Source organism: Drosophila kikkawai, chromosome 4 (assembly GCF_030179895.1).
Source record: "Drosophila kikkawai strain 14028-0561.14 chromosome 4, DkikHiC1v2, whole genome shotgun sequence".
NCBI lineage: Eukaryota > Metazoa > Arthropoda > Insecta > Diptera > Drosophilidae > Drosophila > Drosophila kikkawai.
Window position 1 is genome coordinate 614,668 of NC_091732.1, and position 17,854 is coordinate 632,521.

The 17,854-nt window shown below is 33.9% G+C and overlaps 1 protein-coding gene and 1 long non-coding RNA gene across 4 annotated transcripts; one reads left to right on the top strand and one right to left on the bottom strand.

Annotated features, from left to right (window-relative positions):
• Window positions 1-12,503, top strand: Ekar (Eye-enriched kainate receptor). Of its 3 annotated transcripts, XM_041776695.2 has the most exons (13): window positions 1-340; window positions 400-561; window positions 638-871; window positions 5,264-5,430; window positions 6,158-6,394; window positions 6,460-6,612; window positions 6,675-6,878; window positions 8,426-8,629; window positions 8,707-8,811; window positions 8,871-9,326; window positions 9,415-9,616; window positions 11,821-12,009; window positions 12,066-12,503. In XM_041776695.2, the coding sequence occupies exons 1-13, from the start codon at window positions 262-264 to the stop codon at window positions 12,368-12,370; spliced, it is 2,697 nt and encodes an 898-aa protein (XP_041632629.1). In that variant the 5' UTR covers window positions 1-261; the 3' UTR covers window positions 12,371-12,503. The 3 variants fall into 3 exon arrangements, with proteins under 3 accessions (XP_041632629.1, XP_070143841.1, XP_070143842.1); XM_070287740.1 differs by lacking the exons at window positions 1-340; window positions 400-561; window positions 5,264-5,430 and having other exon boundaries at window positions 751-871; window positions 6,208-6,394; XM_070287741.1 differs by lacking the exons at window positions 1-340; window positions 400-561; window positions 638-871 and having other exon boundaries at window positions 5,352-5,430; window positions 6,208-6,394.
• LOC138929059 (uncharacterized) lies at window positions 662-1,477 on the bottom strand. The gene is made up of 3 exons (XR_011445480.1): window positions 1,358-1,477; window positions 857-1,069; window positions 662-784 (listed from the first exon to the last, which is right to left on the bottom strand). It is a non-coding gene; the product is annotated as an uncharacterized lncRNA (long non-coding RNA).
• Window positions 12,504-17,854: the final 5,351 nt, after the last annotated feature.

A 17,854-nucleotide genomic window follows, 5' to 3' on the forward strand; every position in this document is an offset into this window, starting at 1 on the left:
TCGATAACTTCGATAACGAAATACTGAAAAACATAAAACGGTTTTAAGTGTTATATTTATATCTTAAATTTAACAAGCTTGCATCGAAGGCCAGTCTTGAAGCCCATATTATTACTTTTTTGATCTTAACAAATTTTTTTAAAATAAGAAAATTCGATTTTGCTTAGTCTCTTGGGCTCTTTTTTCTTTTCATGTGCACCTGTTTGGCTTCTCCAGCACAATAAAAGGAAATAAATAAGTCAAACATTCGCTGTACTCACAATGTTATTAATATCAAAGAGTTTGCTTCTATTTCGGTTAATTTACTGTGCTTCAAGTATCCCCCCCGTTATCAGAGTAGGTAATATTTATGCATCTGATTAACCAGTATAGCCATTAATCTTTAAATATATTTTTAAGGAGCAATATTTCCTAAGCAACCAGTCAAATATAATTCTGAGTTGGCATTTCGGTACGCGATTCATAGATTAAATGATGACAAAAGTCTATTACCAGAAACAATCGTTGACTACGAAGTGGAATATGTAAGCCACCTTGACTCGTTTGAGACTGTTCGAAAAGGTATGTATGTATCTACACATATATTTAAGTAAAAATATATTTTCAAATATATACAAAAAATATTTTTAATAATTAGTGTGCAATTTGCTACGAGTTGGTGTCCAAGCTGTTTTTAGTCCAACTGATTCCGTTTTGGCAGCGCATATACATTCGATATGCGATGCTTTGGATATTCCCAATATAGGTCGTAGCGCCCATGATTTTTCCATTAATGTTTATCCATCTAAGAAATATGTGAATCAGGCCTTCATTGATGTCATACGCTACCTAAACTGGACACGATTTGGCATCTTACATGAAAGAGAATATGGTGAGTTGTGCAGCCTAAATTCCTCCGGTTTCACCTTTGCGAATGTATTGAGCTATAAAATATGTATGTACATATTGGTAACTCTCCAGAAACAGCAACTGGGGCCACTATAGTAAGACTCCTTTAAAGTCCTTGTTTTCAATATATTCATATAAATAAGTGTTTCAATTGATCAATATTGACAGAATCTAGTATATTCTAAAACATAATTCGAAATAATTAAATAAAAATTCGAGGAAACGCAATTTTTATTACTTTGATGAAAAAATGCCGTTTTGGTTTGACTCGAAGAATGCAAGAGTAGAAAAAAGCTTGTATATATTTCTAATTTACCTAAAAAGTAAAAAGCAATATAAAAAGTACAGTGGAAAAAAACGAAATACATTATGAAAATTAATCTATGCATAATACATTAAAATTGATTGCATTAAAATCTTTTATTTTTAAAAAAAGGAAATTATTTACGATCGCGTGCGAATGGCTTACATTTTTGTGCAATTGTCCAAAATCGATCTTAGCACCAATTATAGTGCTAACCAAGAGCTAAAAGTTTTAAATTTGGTAAAATTAAAATCAATTCTTGACATACAGAGAGTATGTTTCCTGGGTTAAATTTTTTTTTTGTGTATGTGATGTATATATCGGCTAACTGTTGCGATTCATTGCCGATATTTTCAGTAATACAGTCGTCAAAGTAATACCCAGAATGACAAAAAAATAATAATAATTCTGGTCTTCCCATTTAGAGCATTTGCAAGCAAAAGTTGATATTTTTCGCAGATGTGAAACTCGGGATTCCACAGAGCTCCATCTGCATCCTATATCCGCGATTACAGCTGATCGATCAGTAATGCCACATCTGTACCATAAAGAAAGATGGACGAAACGACTGTTGTAAAAATAAAATTAACAGTTTATGCACTATTTGAGCTGTTGAACAACAGAAAAACTATAGATTGCGTCGGTATAAAATTAAAACAAGAAAGGAAGCTAACTTCGGCACGCCGAAGTTTCTATACGCTTGCAGATTGGTTTTCATATTTATATCATAAATTATAATGCCGAAAACAGACACTAAATAGAGTTTCATAACGTTTTACCTATACTTATTATGTTTACAGTTTGACAGTTACAGTTATACATTCCCAGCTTCACATTTTCTCTACATCTACGGATCGTTCCTATGGCAGCCTATAAGATATAGTCGTCCGATTTTCATAAAATTTATACCAAAATTCTGAAATAATACCAGAAGCTCATGTACCAAAGTAGATTAAAATACGTTAAAAAACAACGAAGTTATATTTTTTTTCGATTAACTTCCCGATCGTTCCTACGGCAGGTATAAGATATAGTGGTCCGATTTTCATAAAATTTTAAACAAAATTCTGAAATTATATAAAATGGCTATATCTCAAAAATGATGGAATAATATTGTAAAACAGCGAAGTTATAATTTTTTTCTAAAAATTAATCGAACATTTGTATGGCAGCTATATGATATAGTCGTCCGATCCGGCCCGTTCCGACATATATAGCAGTGAGAGTATATAGAAGACTATATGCAAAGTTTAATTCAGATAGCTTTAAAACTGAGGGACTAGTTTGCGTAGGAACGGACAGACAGACGGACAGACGAACATGGCTAGATCGACTCGGCTGTTGATGCTGATCAACTGCGTTGCAAACTTCTGACTGAAATTATAATACCCTGCAAGGGTATAAATATACATTAATAACTTTATAGGAGCGCCAAAATGGTTGTTTATAAATAATGCTATTTAATTTGATTACCTAAATGGTCCAAATTAACCAAATAATTATGTGAGTCCACCGGAATTAAAACTGTGAAAAGTGTGGCAGCATCTTAGGTGCCTATTTGCTTAAGGGGTCTTCTCATTGGGCAACTTTTTTTTTTCGATTTTTTTTTTTTTGCATTTATTTATAGCAAGGGATGGTGTGTATATGTCCCCAAAAGGATTTTTCGAAATACTTTAGAAGATACAGCCTTTTTTGTGAAGCAAGTTCTTCGCAAAATGAGCTTTTTTCAAACTTCAAACGCGTTTATCTCGAAACCACGTTTTTCGAACTGGCGGCCATGATATCTCCAGTTCAACTAAACCGATTTTTATGAAACAAAATGGAATCGACGCAGAATTGTCACCATTCTCGGGTGACGGAACAGATGTTTTTAAAAATTTTTTTTTCTATTTTTTTTTTACACTAAACTACAAAAAAAAAGCCCGAAATCGAAATTTTTTTTTGAATGGCCGCCATTTTGTTTAAAAAAATTTAAAAAAAAAATCTGTTCCGTCACCCGAAAATGACATCAATTCTGATTATAACCCCGTTTTTATTTTTCATTTCGGACGCTCTGGAGACCCTGAATCGTGGCCGCCAGGACGACACCTTTTTTTTCGACCACCAAGTTTGAAGTCTCATTACTCTTTGAACAACCCTCGTATCGAGGCAAGAACAACTTTTTTAGTTACTTTGAACATTTTTTAATACAATAAATAAAAAAAGTTTTCAATTATTCTTTGCGTTTTCAAATAAGAATTTTTTTAAAAAGGGTCCAAAAAACGGCTTTTGAATAAGAAGACCCCCTTAACTCTACAATTTTTTGCCTTTTTCTGGCTTAGAAAAAGGGCAATTGTAAATAAAAAAGGTAGTACTTTATGTTGTTTGCTTATTACCAAAAACACGAGTCAGATGCTTGAGCAGTAAGAAACGATGAGAAAACGAAACATTCCGATAGCTGAAATTTTCCGAAAACCGGAGCAGCTAAAAACAACAGAGGTTCATTTTTGCCCAAAACCGGAGCAGGCCTGTATATCTTAAAGCTGCCATAGGAACGATCGGGAAATTAATAAAAAAAAAATTATAACTTCGTTGTTTTTCAACGTATTTTCATATTTGGGACACGAGCTTTTGGTATTATTTCAGAATTTTGGAAAACAATATTATGCAAATCGGACAACTATATCATATAGCTGCCATAGAAGCGATCCGTAGATGTAGATAAAATGTAAAGCTGGGAATGTATAACTGTAACTGTCAAACTGTAAACATAATAAGTATAGGTAAAATGTAATGAAACTCTTTTTATACCCTTGCAGGGTATTATAATTTCAGTCAGAAGTTTGCAACGCAGTGAAGGAGACGTTTCCGACCCTATAAAGTATATATATTCTTGATCAGCATCAACAGCCGAGTCGATATAGCCATGTCCGTCTGTCCGTCTGTCCGTCCGTCTGTCCGTTTCTACGCAAACTAGTCCCTCAGTTTTTAAGCTATCTGAATGAAACTTTGCATATAGCCTTCTATATACTCTCACTGCTATATATGTCGGAACGGGCCGGATCGGACGACTATATCATATAGCTGCCATACAAATGTTCGATAAATTTTTATAAAAAACATTATAACTTTGCTGTTTTTTTACATTTTTGCACCATTTTTTAGATATGGCCATTTTATATTGGTCTAGAATTTTGGTAAAAATTTTATGAAAATCGGACGACTATATCTTATAGCTGCCATAGAAACGATCGGGAAATTAATAGGAAACAAATTATAACTTTGTTGTTTTTCAACGTATTTTCATCTACTCTGATATATAAGCTTATTTTATTATTCTAGAATTTTGGTATAAATTTCATGAAAATCGGACAACTATATCATATAGCTGCCATAGGAGCGATCGGTAGATGTAGAGAAAATGTAAAGGTGTGAATGTAAAACTGTAACTGTCAAACTGTAAACATAATAAGTATAGGTAAAATGTAATGAAATAATATCTGCAAGGGTATACAAACTTCGGCGTGTTAGCCGAAGTTAGCTTCCTTTCTTGTTTGTGTGTGTTTTCAGCATTTTAATTTATAAAATAAATATCAAAACCAATCTGCAAACAAACTTCGGCGAGCCGAAGATAGCTTCCTTTCTTGTTTGTATATATATGTATCTCCTGTTAATTTTCCTCTTTATTTGAAATAAATGGGAATCGATTCTTAGTGATCCAATTACAAACTTCGGGGAGCAGAATAAGCCAATTAATCCTGAAATCCTGACGCAACCTGAGGTCTTTCTGTTGAACAACTGAAATAGTTGATAAACTAGTGATTTTACTTCCCCAGAAGCCACTTAGTCATCTTTGTTTATGTTTTGGATGAGCTGTCAAGAAGAAGAAATAGAGTTGCACCGAAAAACTATTTTCTAACTATCGCTAAAAGTGCATTAAATGTAGATGAATAACAGATGGAGAACAAAATTTAAAATTTCCGAACGAGAAAACGTTATGACCCATCTGTTCAACGGATGGAGGAAGTCATATGGATCTCTTTGGAAGACCCTATTACAGATAACAGATATTACACACAATATATATTTCAGGAATTATAGATTTACATCAAATCGCGCGCTCTGTTCAAGCGGAAGTCCACATGCGACAAGTATCTCGAGGCTCATACCTTTCTGTATTGAACGATTTTAAGAACAAAGAAATACATAATGTTATAATTGATACAAGCTCTGATGGCATATCAATTTTATTAAAAAACGTGAGCTAGAATATATATTCTTATACTCTTGCAGGCTATTATAATTTTAATCAGAAGTTTGCAACGCAATGAAGGAGACATTTCCGATCGCATAAGGTATATATATTCTTGATCAGATTAAGCCGCAGAGATTTGTGTCCGTTCATCTGTTCGTTTCTACGCAAACTGGTCCCTCCGTTTTAGAGTTATTTAAGTGAATATTTTGCAGATATTTTGACTACTCTCAAGTATATATGTAGGTCGGACCAAAAATTATAACTTCGCTGTTTTCAGAACTTCGGTTATCATTTTATGAAAATCGGACTACTATGTCATATAGCTGACACATGGACGATCAGTAGATATAAACTGTAAATATAATTTGTACAGATAAATGTTTAGAAAGTTATTACTTTGTTTTAGTTCAGCATATATATTTATAATTTATATATATTAGATATTTAAAATCCAAATTATAGTTATTTTATACAATTTAAAAATATTTTTAAATTTTGATCAAAAACCATTTGTTATATGCCATTTTATAAATATGTATATATATTTTGCATAACTCCTGTTAGTTTTTCTTTTCATTCAATCGATTTCTAATTATTACATTGCAAACTGCAAGGGTATAAAAGCTTCGGCATGTCGAAGTTTGCCTCCTTTCTTGTTTTAATTTACATTATATATATATATATCTATATATTTTATTTCCTATCTTTTTTCTATAAATATATTTTTTTAGATATTACAACAACAAATGAATGAATATAAATACCATTATTTTTTTACCAGTTTCGATCTGGAAACCTATGATATGGAAGACTTTAAATATAATTTTGTGAATATAACATCATTTCGTTTGGTGGACATAGGTGATGTGGCTGTTAAACAAATTTTAAAAGACATTAAGAACTACGGCCATCATATATACCAATCGCCAGATTTCAGCCAACATTCAAGAAAATCCTTTTCCTTCGAGGTAAAATAAAACTTATAACAACTAAAATAATAATAATATTAAAAATACAATTGTATAATTTTTAGTCCGAACCAGCTTTAATGTACGATTCCGTTTTCGTATTTGCTATGGGTTTGCAGACATTGGAACAATCACATATTTTGGATATATATAATGTGACCTGCGATGAGGAAATACCATGGAACGGTGGCTTGAGCCTTATTAATTACTTAAATGCGGTACTACTATATTGAGTTGATTTCTTTGATATAAATCTTAAAATGAGTACCTTCTCAAACAGGTTGAATGGAAAGGTCTGACAGGACCCATTCAGTTTAAAGAAGGACAGCGAATTCAGTTCAAATTAGACTTGATAAAATTAAAGCAACACTCGATAGTTAAAGTTGGCGAATGGACGCCCCATGGACACCTCAATATAACCGATCCATCAATGTTTTTTGATTCCGGCTCCATGAATGTAACACTTGTTGTCATAACTATATTGGTTAGTTTATTTTATAAACAATACTGGACAATATTCCATTTCTTAAATATTTTTAATGAATATCCAACATCCAAACGAATCACTGCATCATATTTTTTGGGTGTCATAAAAATGATCAAAAATTTTAATTATGACCTTGTTCTTGTACAAAACATTTCCATAGAGTCCAAGATATGGCAACTTTTAATAATTTCTGAATTACCATTTTTTTCTACAATGTTCTTTAAAAGCTAAGATATTAAAAAAAATTCCGTCTACATTTCCGTCGACGCTTTAATTTTTATACCCTTGCAGGGTATTATAATTTCAGTCAGAAGTTTGCAACGCAGTGAAGGAGACGTTTCCGACCCTATAAAGTATATATATTCTTGATCAGCATCAACAGCCGAGTCGATCTAGCCATGTCCGTCTGTCCGTCTGTCTGTCTGTCCGTCTGTCTGTTCCTACGCAAACTAGTCCCTCAGTTTTAAACCTATCTGAATGAAACTTTGCATATAGTCTTCTATATACTCTCACTGCTATATATGTCGGAACGGTCCGAATCGGACGACTATATCATATAGCTGCCATACAAATGTTCGATATATTTGTAGAAAAAAAATTATAACTTTGCTGTTTTTCAACATTTTTGCACCATTTTTTAGATATGGCCATTTTTTATTATTTCAGAATTTTGGTAAAAATTTTATGAAAATCGGACGACTATATGATATAGCTTCCATAGGAACAGTCGGGAAATTAATAGGAAAAAAATTATAGCTTCGTTGTTTTTCAACGTATTTTTATCTACTCTGAGATATAAGCTTTTTTTATTATTCTAGAATTTTGGTATAAATTTCATAAAAATCGGGCAACTATATCATATAGCTGCCATATAAACCGATCGGTAAATGTATAAAATATGTAAAGCTGGGAATGTAAAACTGTAACTGTTAAACTGTAAACATAATAGGTATAGGTAAAATGTAATGAAACTCTGTTTTGTGAGTGTTTTCATCATTTAAATCTATAATATAAACATCAAAACCAATCTGCAAGGGTATACAAACTTCGGCGTGCCGAAGTTAGCTTCCTTTCTTGTTTTTTCAATTATTTTCAGATAATCCAGGTTATACTTATTATTTCCGATTTTAAAATAATATTTCTAATTTTATTAACATTAGATGACCAGTAAGTTACTGGCAGTAAACATATAGAAAAGGCATACAAATTAATGTAAAATGAATAGGTAAATGTTATTTAATGGTTTTTAATCATAAATGTAAATATATATAAAAATAATTACGGTTTTTTAAGTAAGTATATGCATAGCCCTGTAACAATATGCTTTTAATTTTTATCAAAGTGGAATACTATATCACATCACTACCAATGGATCGATAGGCCAATTTAGATTTGTATTTTGTATTTTTTATCATTTAACCAAAATGAATACATTTTAAGTGTCCACATGGGTAGCTGGAAGGGTACCAAAATTTAAGCGTCCTGAAGTTAGTATCCTTTCTTGCTTCTTGTTTATTCATTCATTTATTTATTTTTTTTAACAGGAAACGCCGTATGTAATGATGCATTATGGAAAAAATTTTACGGGCAACGAAAGATTCTATGGATTCTGCGTAGATATTTTGGAAACAATTTCACATGAGGTCGGTTTTGGATATATTTTAGATTTGGTTCCCGATCGCAAATACGGAGCCAAAGATCCAGAGTCTGGTGAATGGAATGGAATGGTTGCACAGTTAATGCAATACGTATGTTGATTAGGAAATATACATATCAAATTATATATTATATTCTATTATTAGCATTAACCAATATTTATTTATAGAAAGCGGACTTGGCTGTGGGCTCAATGACTATTACCTATGCGAGAGAGAGTGTTATTGATTTCACTAAACCTTTTATGAATCTGGGAATAAGCATATTATTTAAGGTTCAAACACATATTTGCTAAGAATTCTTTAAATTATTTCGATTCTCTTCTTTGTTTAGGTTCCTACTTCAGAGCCAACCCGATTATTTTCATTTATGAATCCTTTGGCTATAGAAATTTGGATTTATGTACTGATGGCATATTTCCTCGTGTCCATTTGTATATATTTGGTCGGGAAGTTATCACCCATCGAGTGGAAATACATAAATCCCTGCGATTTAAATAACATTACGATCGGTAATCAGTTTACATTGTCGGATAGTTTCTGGTTTACAATTGGAACGTTAATGCAGCAGTCACCCGATATATATCCGAGAGCGATCTCGACACGTATAATTAGTAGTATTTGGGGATTCTTCTCGTTAATTATTGTAGCCTCATATACCGCCAATTTGGCGGCATTTTTAACCACTGAACGCATGATTAATCCCATAGAAAACGCCGAGGATCTGGCCAGTCAAACAGAGATATCATATGGAACTTTGGATAGTGGCTCTACGATGACGTTCTTTCGGGTAAGCTTGACATTAAAATACATTTATATTTTTATTATTTATTTTAGTTTTTCTTTCTGATTTTGTACTATTTCTTAAATGAACAAAGGACTCCATGATTGAGACATATAAAAAAATGTGGCGGAGCATGGACAACAAAAAGCCATCGGCATTTACGACTACATATGAAGACGGAATTCGCAGGGTTAACCAGGGCAATTACGCCTATCTGATGGAATCCACAATGCTTGATTATATCGTTCAGCGAGATTGTAATTTGACACAAATTGGGGGTTTGCTAGATACCAAAGGTACGAGCCTAATACAATATCGAAAATATCCTAAGCTTTGATAAGTTGAAACTAAAAAAGAATGAAAACTAACATCGGCATGCCAAAGTTTGTATATACACTCTTGCAATTGGATATTTAAGAATTAATTCACTTTAATCAAATGAAAAGAAAAATATACATCACAGTTATAGTTTTACGTTTACAGTTCGTCATTATACCCTTGCAGGGTATTATAATTTCAGTCAGAAGTTTGCAACGCAGTGAAGGAGACGTTTCCGACCCTATAAAGTATATATATTCTTGATCAGCATCAACAGCCGAGTCGATCTAGCCATGTCCGTCCGTCCGTCTGTCCGTTTCTACGCAAACTAGTCCCTCAGTTTTAAGGCTATCTGAATGAAACTTTGCATATAGTCTTCTATATACTCTAACTGCTATATATGTCGGAACGGGCCGGATCGGACGACTATATCATATAGCTGCCATATAAATGTTCGATACATTTTTTGAAAAAAAGTTATAACTTTGCTGTTTTTTAACATTTTTGCACCATAGAAATGGCCATTTTATATTATTTCAGAATTTCGATAAAGATTTTATGAAAATCGGACGATTTGCGTATTTTACGCAAAAATAATTTTGAGTCAATTGAATTTCCAGCAAGAAGGGTTAATAAAGGTTCTGGCGGAGCAGGTAGAGAGCACGACTTTTCCTGATGCGCAGCACATACCGGCAGTTTCATTCCGAAATTTAAACGCCTGACAATATTGACATACTTTGTCCTTTCCACCCATAGCAATTTTTGAATGCGCAGAGTAGTTAATATCTGGTGCATATTCAAAAGCAAGACGAACGAATGATGTACGAAATAATGAGCGACTGTTCCGCTGCCTTTGTCGTACTTGTGCTCGTACTATACATATCTATGTTTCTATCTCGAGCCGCCCTGATTCTCGTAATATTCTGCTGCAGACGTTCGCTACGCTGTTCCTGGGATTCTTGTGCACGACCTTCTGCTGTCCTAATTCTTTGAGCTCTATTTCTTGTATTGACTTGTTCTGGCAACTGATGAGCTCTTTCGAAACGTCTGCGTCGTGCCACTCTGCTGCTTACGTTGTTGAGATTCGATCTTTTCGGTGGCATTTTGCTGAAAATATTATCTTACCTTCTTAATGTATTTCAAATGATAATTTAGAGACTCACCACTTATAAACACAAAACAATAATTATGAATGACAAATGACAATAAAAGAAAAGACATTCTGACGAAATGCGATTTATTGAAATAATATATTACAAAATATGTAATACGTGAAGAACCGCTCAACCAATTTGGTGCAAACTCATCAACAAAATAGCCCGAGCAAAGCATAAAGATTTGGTTAAATAAGCACACTAAATTCCATAAGAATCGGTAAAGCCGTTTCGGAGGAGTGCATAAAAAAAGAAGATTCCTCCTTGTTCTGCCGAAACTGCCATGATGTAAAAGATCTTAGCTATCCTATCTCTCAAGTTGAACCAAACTGCATAAGCACACTAAATTTCATGAGAATCGGTAAAAACGTTTCGGAGGAGTGCATAAAAAAATAAGATTCCTCCTTGTCCTGCCGAAACTGCCATGATGTAAAAGATCTTAGCTATCCTATCTCTCAAGTTGAACCAAACTGCATAAGCACACTAAATTTCATGACAATCGGTAAAGCCGTTTCGGAGGAGTGCATAAAAAAAGAAGATTCCTCCTTGTTCTGCCGAAACTGCCATGATGTAAAAGATCTTAGCTATCCTATCTCTCAAGTTGAACCAAACTGCATAAGCACACTAAATTTCATGAGAATCGGTAAAAACGTTTCGGAGGAGTGCATAAAAAAATAAGATTCCTCCTTGTCCTGCCGAAACTGCCATGATGTAAAAGATCTTAGCTATCCTATCTCTCAAGTTGAACCAAACTGCATAAGCACACTAAATTTCATGAGAAACGGTAAAACCGTTTCGGAGGAGTGCATAAAAAAATAAGATTCCTCCTTTTCCTGCCCAAACTGCCAAGATGTAAAAGATCTTAGCTATCCTATCTCTCAAGTTGAACCAAACTGCATATTGCCTGCAAATTTGATAGAAATCTGTTAAGCGGTTTAGGAGTCCATAGCGAACAAACATAGTGACAGGAGATTTTTATATATTAAGATATATTTTGTTGCTTTTTTAATTGCTTGTGATATTTTAAGGATATGGAATTGCTACACCAAAAGGATCGCCCTGGCGAGATAAGATTTCGTTAGCCATACTGGAGCTTCAGGAAAAAGGCGAGATTCAAATGCTGTACGATAAATGGTGGAAGAACACAGATGAGACTTGTACCAGGAAGAGCCCAAGCAAACAATCAAAAGCCAATGCCCTGGGACTCGAGAGCATAGGTACAAATTTATGATTATTTTTATGCGATTTATAAGAACATCTTTATTTAAATCAGGTGGCGTGTTTGTCGTGCTATTTGCTGGCATTATTGTTGCCGTCGCTGTTGCTCTTTTTGAGTTTTGGTTTAATTTTCGATATAACTACAAAGCGAAGCCTTTATCTTTTTCTAACTCGTTGCCGCCGGATGCTAGAATCGTTTTAGAAACTAATGAAAGAACATATTTACAACCGAAACGCTGCTTCTGGATAGAGATATTTGAAGAGCTACGTTATGCATCGTGGTGTCTGAACAAGCCTAAAAGACCAGAGCTAAATAGAGTGTGTAGTAAATGTAAGATAACGTCAAAGCCAATTATATAGCGCTTTATTTACGATGCATGTGTGTTAATTGTGTAACTATCTTTTTGATTGATTTGTTGGTAACCCTGGAATAAATGTGTGTCCTCCACCAATTAAACACTTAAAGGAAACGGTCCAAAGTCCCACAAGCATACTCCCGGTGAAAGTAGATTAATCGATTTTGCAAAGACTCATTTAATTTCGCGTAAGATTGACAATGCGTCCTGCAGTAGTTAAACACTAGAATTCATTAGGGGTGGGGGGGGGGTAAGGTATTTAATTTTTTTTTCGCAAATTTTTTTTTATTTTTTATTTTGAAAGTTAAACATGTTAAGAATATTATGTCGAAGTTTTACATCGATTATAGTAAAATTGACGAAGTTATGCGGAGTTGAACGAAGGTCGGTTGGTGTTCAATGCATGAGAATCACAAAGTTTAAAGCGCTCTCCTGAAAAATGCCATTTTGAAAATCGGTGTACACGATAACTCAAAATCTACTGAACCAATCGGTTTGAAATTTGGAACATAATTTCTTTAGATAATTCTACAGATATTCACGTCGAGCTTTTTTTAATTTTTCATTTTCTTATATTTTTTATTTAACAAATTAACTTAATTATTTAGTCAAAAATCGTGGTTTTGACTTCAAATTTTGATATGAAATAAGGAAAAAAATTTTAAAATAAAAACGCTTCGTGAATACCTTGGGACACTTATCCTTTAACGAATGAGGTATAATTTTTGTAGATCGGATGATTCTGTGGACAGTTAGGATGTACACCGCAAACCAACTTTTTTTGGAGGCGACTCGGGCGATTCCCTATAACTCCTCTACCTGTAAATATTTTTCAATACAAAATTTATCACAAACTGTTCAAATGTTGTGTTATTATATGGTATTTAATTCGTTAAGCTAGCTTTAGCCGTTTCGCCACAACATTTTATTGAAAAGTGGGCATTTTTGCACCGAATTAACCGACTTTTGACCATACCAAACCTTAACCTTTTTATACCCCTGTTTCTTTATAATAGTAAATTGTTTTTATGTTTATTATGAAGTTGCAAGTTTTAGTTCCTGCTTTTTACTTTCAGAGCTTTCGTTTCGTTCCTTTCTCTGTCGTCTCTTTCTGCTGATTGACTTTTCTCCACTCGCCTACTACTTTTTTTCTGTGTCCCTTGTCACCCTCTCTGCTGTTAGCCTGCCGTGTTCCACTACCATTTTTTACATAAATGTAAAGAAGAAATAATTATACACCTACAAAAATAAATATGATGAGGAAATTAGGGTTAGGTTTTTATGAAATTTTAGGGAAATTTAGGAAACGGAAATATCATTATCAACGATAGGGGCAGAATTATAAATATTATAAATAAATAAAGCTAGGATGCGTTATCTTAAAAAAAGATAAATACAAAAGGCTGTGACCATTTGTGATGGGCTAGGTGCAATAAAATTAGTGTGCAATAAAAACACTGACTCTTACATACTTAAAGCTATATAGGATAAAAATGAGGACTCAGAAGTAGATATGATATATGGTGTTCAGGGCTTAAAGGGATAGAGATAAATGAAAAAACTGACGTGCTAGCGAAGGAAGGTGCACACAAAGGAATTTGTGCAAGGATTCATTTTAAGTGTTAAAGAGGCCTTAAGAAAATCAAAAAACAAATAAATAACAATAATAATAATTGCAAGAAACCGGGAAAAATAAAATCGCACTGCGAGAGAATTTTGTCATCTCGACCTATTGTACACTTTTTATACCCTTACAGGGTATTATAATTTCAGTCAGAAGTTTGCAACGCAGTGAAGGAGACCTTTCCGACCTTATAAAGTATATATATTCTTAATCAGCATCAACAGCCGAGTCGATTATGCTTTAACTGTTGTTTACTTACATCACAAGAAGAATGCAAAAAGTCGAAATAAAATGAATATATGCTCTTCTAATTTACTTAAATAGTAAAAAATTATATGCAAAGTATGATGATAAAAACTGTCGCGCGCGACCTGTCGCGTGCGAAAACTTATTAAAATTAAATAAAAAACAAGAAAGGAAGCTAACTTCGGCACGCCGAAGTTTGTATACCCTTTCAGATTGGTTTTGATGTTTAAATTATAGATTTAAATGCTGAAAACACTCACAAAAAAGAGTTTCATTACATTTTACCTATACTTATTATGTTTACAGTTTGACAGTTACAGTTTTACATTCCCAGCTTTATATATTTTATACATTTACCGATCGCTTCTATGCAGCTATAAGATATAGTTGTCCGATTTTTGTGAAATTTATACCAAAATTCTAAAACAATAAAAAAAACTTATATCTCACAGTAAATAAAAAATTCGTTGAAAAATAACGAAGCTATAATTTTATTTCTATTATTTTCCCGATCGTTCCTATGGCAGCTATATCATATAGTCGTTCGATATTCATACAATTTTTACCAAAATTCTGAAATAATATAAAATGGCCATATCTAAAAAAATATGCAAAAATGTTTGAAAACAGCAAAGTTATAATTATTTTTCTAAAAATTTATCGAACATTTGTATGGCAGGACTGAGGGACTAGTTTGCGTAGAAACAGACAGACAGACGGACAGACGGACATGGCTAGATCGACTCGGCTGTTGATGCTGATCAAGAATATATATACTTTATAGGGTCGGAAACGTCTCCTTCACTGCGTTGCAAACTTCTGATTGAAATTATAATACCCTGCAAGGGTATAATAAACTACGCTAAATTTCTGATTGTAAATAAAAGCATATGAAAATGACATTATCGCATAACATTTTACAATTTGTTTCATTAAAATATTCCCAGCTGTTTCGCTAAAATCAGTGTTTAAACAGCTCGCCGCGTAAAGTGACTTCTGTTTTTGTCGCGTGCGAACCCTTCAATTTTATTTTTTAATTTCTTAAATTTGAGCATACACTCAAAACCAACACTAACACCAATTATAGCCCTAGGCAAGAGCTATAAGTTAATATTTTTAAAAGATATAAAAATAAAATGTACCATACTTTTTTTTTGCTTTGAATGCGTACGAATGTCGCGTGCGACACCATGGACATGTCCATATGTCGGAACGGGCCGGATCGGACGACTATATCATATAGCTGCCACTTTGCTGTTTTTTACCATTTTTGCACCATAGATATGGCCAATTTATATTATTTCAGAATTTCGATAAAAATTACATGAAAATCGGACGACTATATCTTATAGCTGTCATAGGAACGATCAGGAAATTAATAGGAAAAAAATTATAACTTCGTTGTTTTTCTACATATTTTTATCTACTCTGAGATATAAGCTTATTTTATTATTCTAGAATTTTGGTATAAATTTCATAAAAATCGGACAATTATATCATATAGCTGCCATAGAAATGATCGGTAGATGTAGAGAAAATGTAAAGGTGTGAATGTAAAACTGTAACTGTCAAACTGTAAACATAATAAGTATAGGTAAAATGTAATGAAATAATATCTGCAAGGGTATACAAACTTCGGCGTGCCGAATTTAGCTTTCTTTCTTGTTATATACAATTTTTATCTGTGTAGTGGACAAACTGATCAAGCGAGCGCAGTCGGCAAGCGTTTGGCCTATATTTTCTGTAAATAATTATTGATTTGCATATACATTAACAAGTAAGAGATTTTTATTTTAAATATGCGATTCTGTCATTAAGCAGAGTCCTCCGCCATCTCATTACCGCATGCTTTTTTTTTCTCTTCTACCAGTTCTTCTAATTGGTCTTTTTTTATAAGCCAGTCTCAGAAAGGGAAGTCTGTCTAAGACATTCTCCGTCCACTCCCTTAGAAGTGCCCAAAGGGCAGCTCTCCACAAAACAAATTTAATTTTTATTATCAACAGTCAGTTGCTTAGTTTTGTGACGCGCAAACGCGCACAAATTTATACGTAAGATATAGAATTAGGATGATACTATATTATAGAAAAGAAAATTATGAAGACTTGAATTTGAATTAAAAACGCGCGCACACTTAACCTCGCCAGGGCCCTATATAAGACGAGCCCCAGCCCTGTGGAGCTCATTTAGTTTCGGCCGGCGATCGGCCAAGTACTCCGGATGAGCAGCGGTAAGGAACCAACCAAGGAGTCATCACCTGGATCGGATAGGAGGTTAAATAAGGTATTTCAGTAAAGTTGTGTAATAGTCGGACCCCGACCTTGTCCTACGTCTCTATATTCCCAGCAGACAAAAACTTCGTAAAAAATATTAAAAACTGAAGTTTTGCGGACCGCAGGCGGACAAAACGTCCGATTTTAGACTCAAGAACGATAACAAAGTAAATTACATGTCTTGGGGTTTGTGGCAGCAAAACCTCTCATTTTCGGAGCACGAACTAATAGCGCTTGCGGACGCTGTTGCGAGACCGGAAAAAGAACCGATAGCACCCCCTTTACGATACCCGAAAGAGTACCGTTAGTGAACCTGTGGCGATACTCAAAAAAGTACTGTTTGCGGACCTTTGACGATACCCGAAAAAGTACCGTTTGCGGTCTTTTCACGATGCGTTTCAGATACATTTTTAATATCTATTTCCAACTAAATTTTTTAGAATTTCGGGTTTTTTAAATGTAAATAAAACATACATTTATTTATGTTTGTCATTATTTATTATTTATCATTATTTAACTTAAAAAATAAACATTTTACTTAAGATTTGTAAAACTTAAAACTAGTAATACTAATACAAACCGTCCTGTGCATTCTGCTTTTGTGTCACTCTATCGAAATCTGCGCCCTCCAACTCAAATTTGTTCATAAAAGCGGCTGTAAAAATATAAATTATTATAAGTATTAAAAAACATACGAAAAATATACATACCTTTGACGGATGACGTTATAAGCATCCCTCGAATGCACATTTTGGACTCTGTCCCAAACCAGGCCCATTGGCGCGCCACTTCGTCAGAAATTAAGTCTCGCCAGCATAAATAAATATAAATCTAGTCAATATTAGTTGATTAGTAAGAGATTGTACACATTAATCAATTAAAATTTAACACTTACCGTTGAAAACACGTGCGTCTTGTAAAAAACTGCTCACTCACGTCCGCACAACTCGCCGGTCAAAAGGAAAAGAGACGCGACGGTATAAAAGAGTTAAAAGATGATGCAATAATATTTGCCTCTCGCTTATTTGCAGCGAAATAACCAAAAACAGGCAAGCGACAAAAGATGGAAGGAGAAGAACCGTTCACCGAGTTCTAGAAATTTCGTTGACGACAAGATTTTTAACGCGTGCAGTGCGTTTTAGTGTCCGTTAGCGGGACATTTGAGGCATTTGCACGGGTCCCAGTGTTCGCCCGTTTCAGTATCTGTTTTCGGGCCAGGTTTCGACAATTAGGCAAACCTATTGCGGTAAGTCCGCTATTTGGCCGCCCACTGTTCGTTTCAGTGTCCGTTAGCAATACGTTTTCGGCACATTCACGAGCAACGCCATATAGTTTGCTTTTCGTCCGT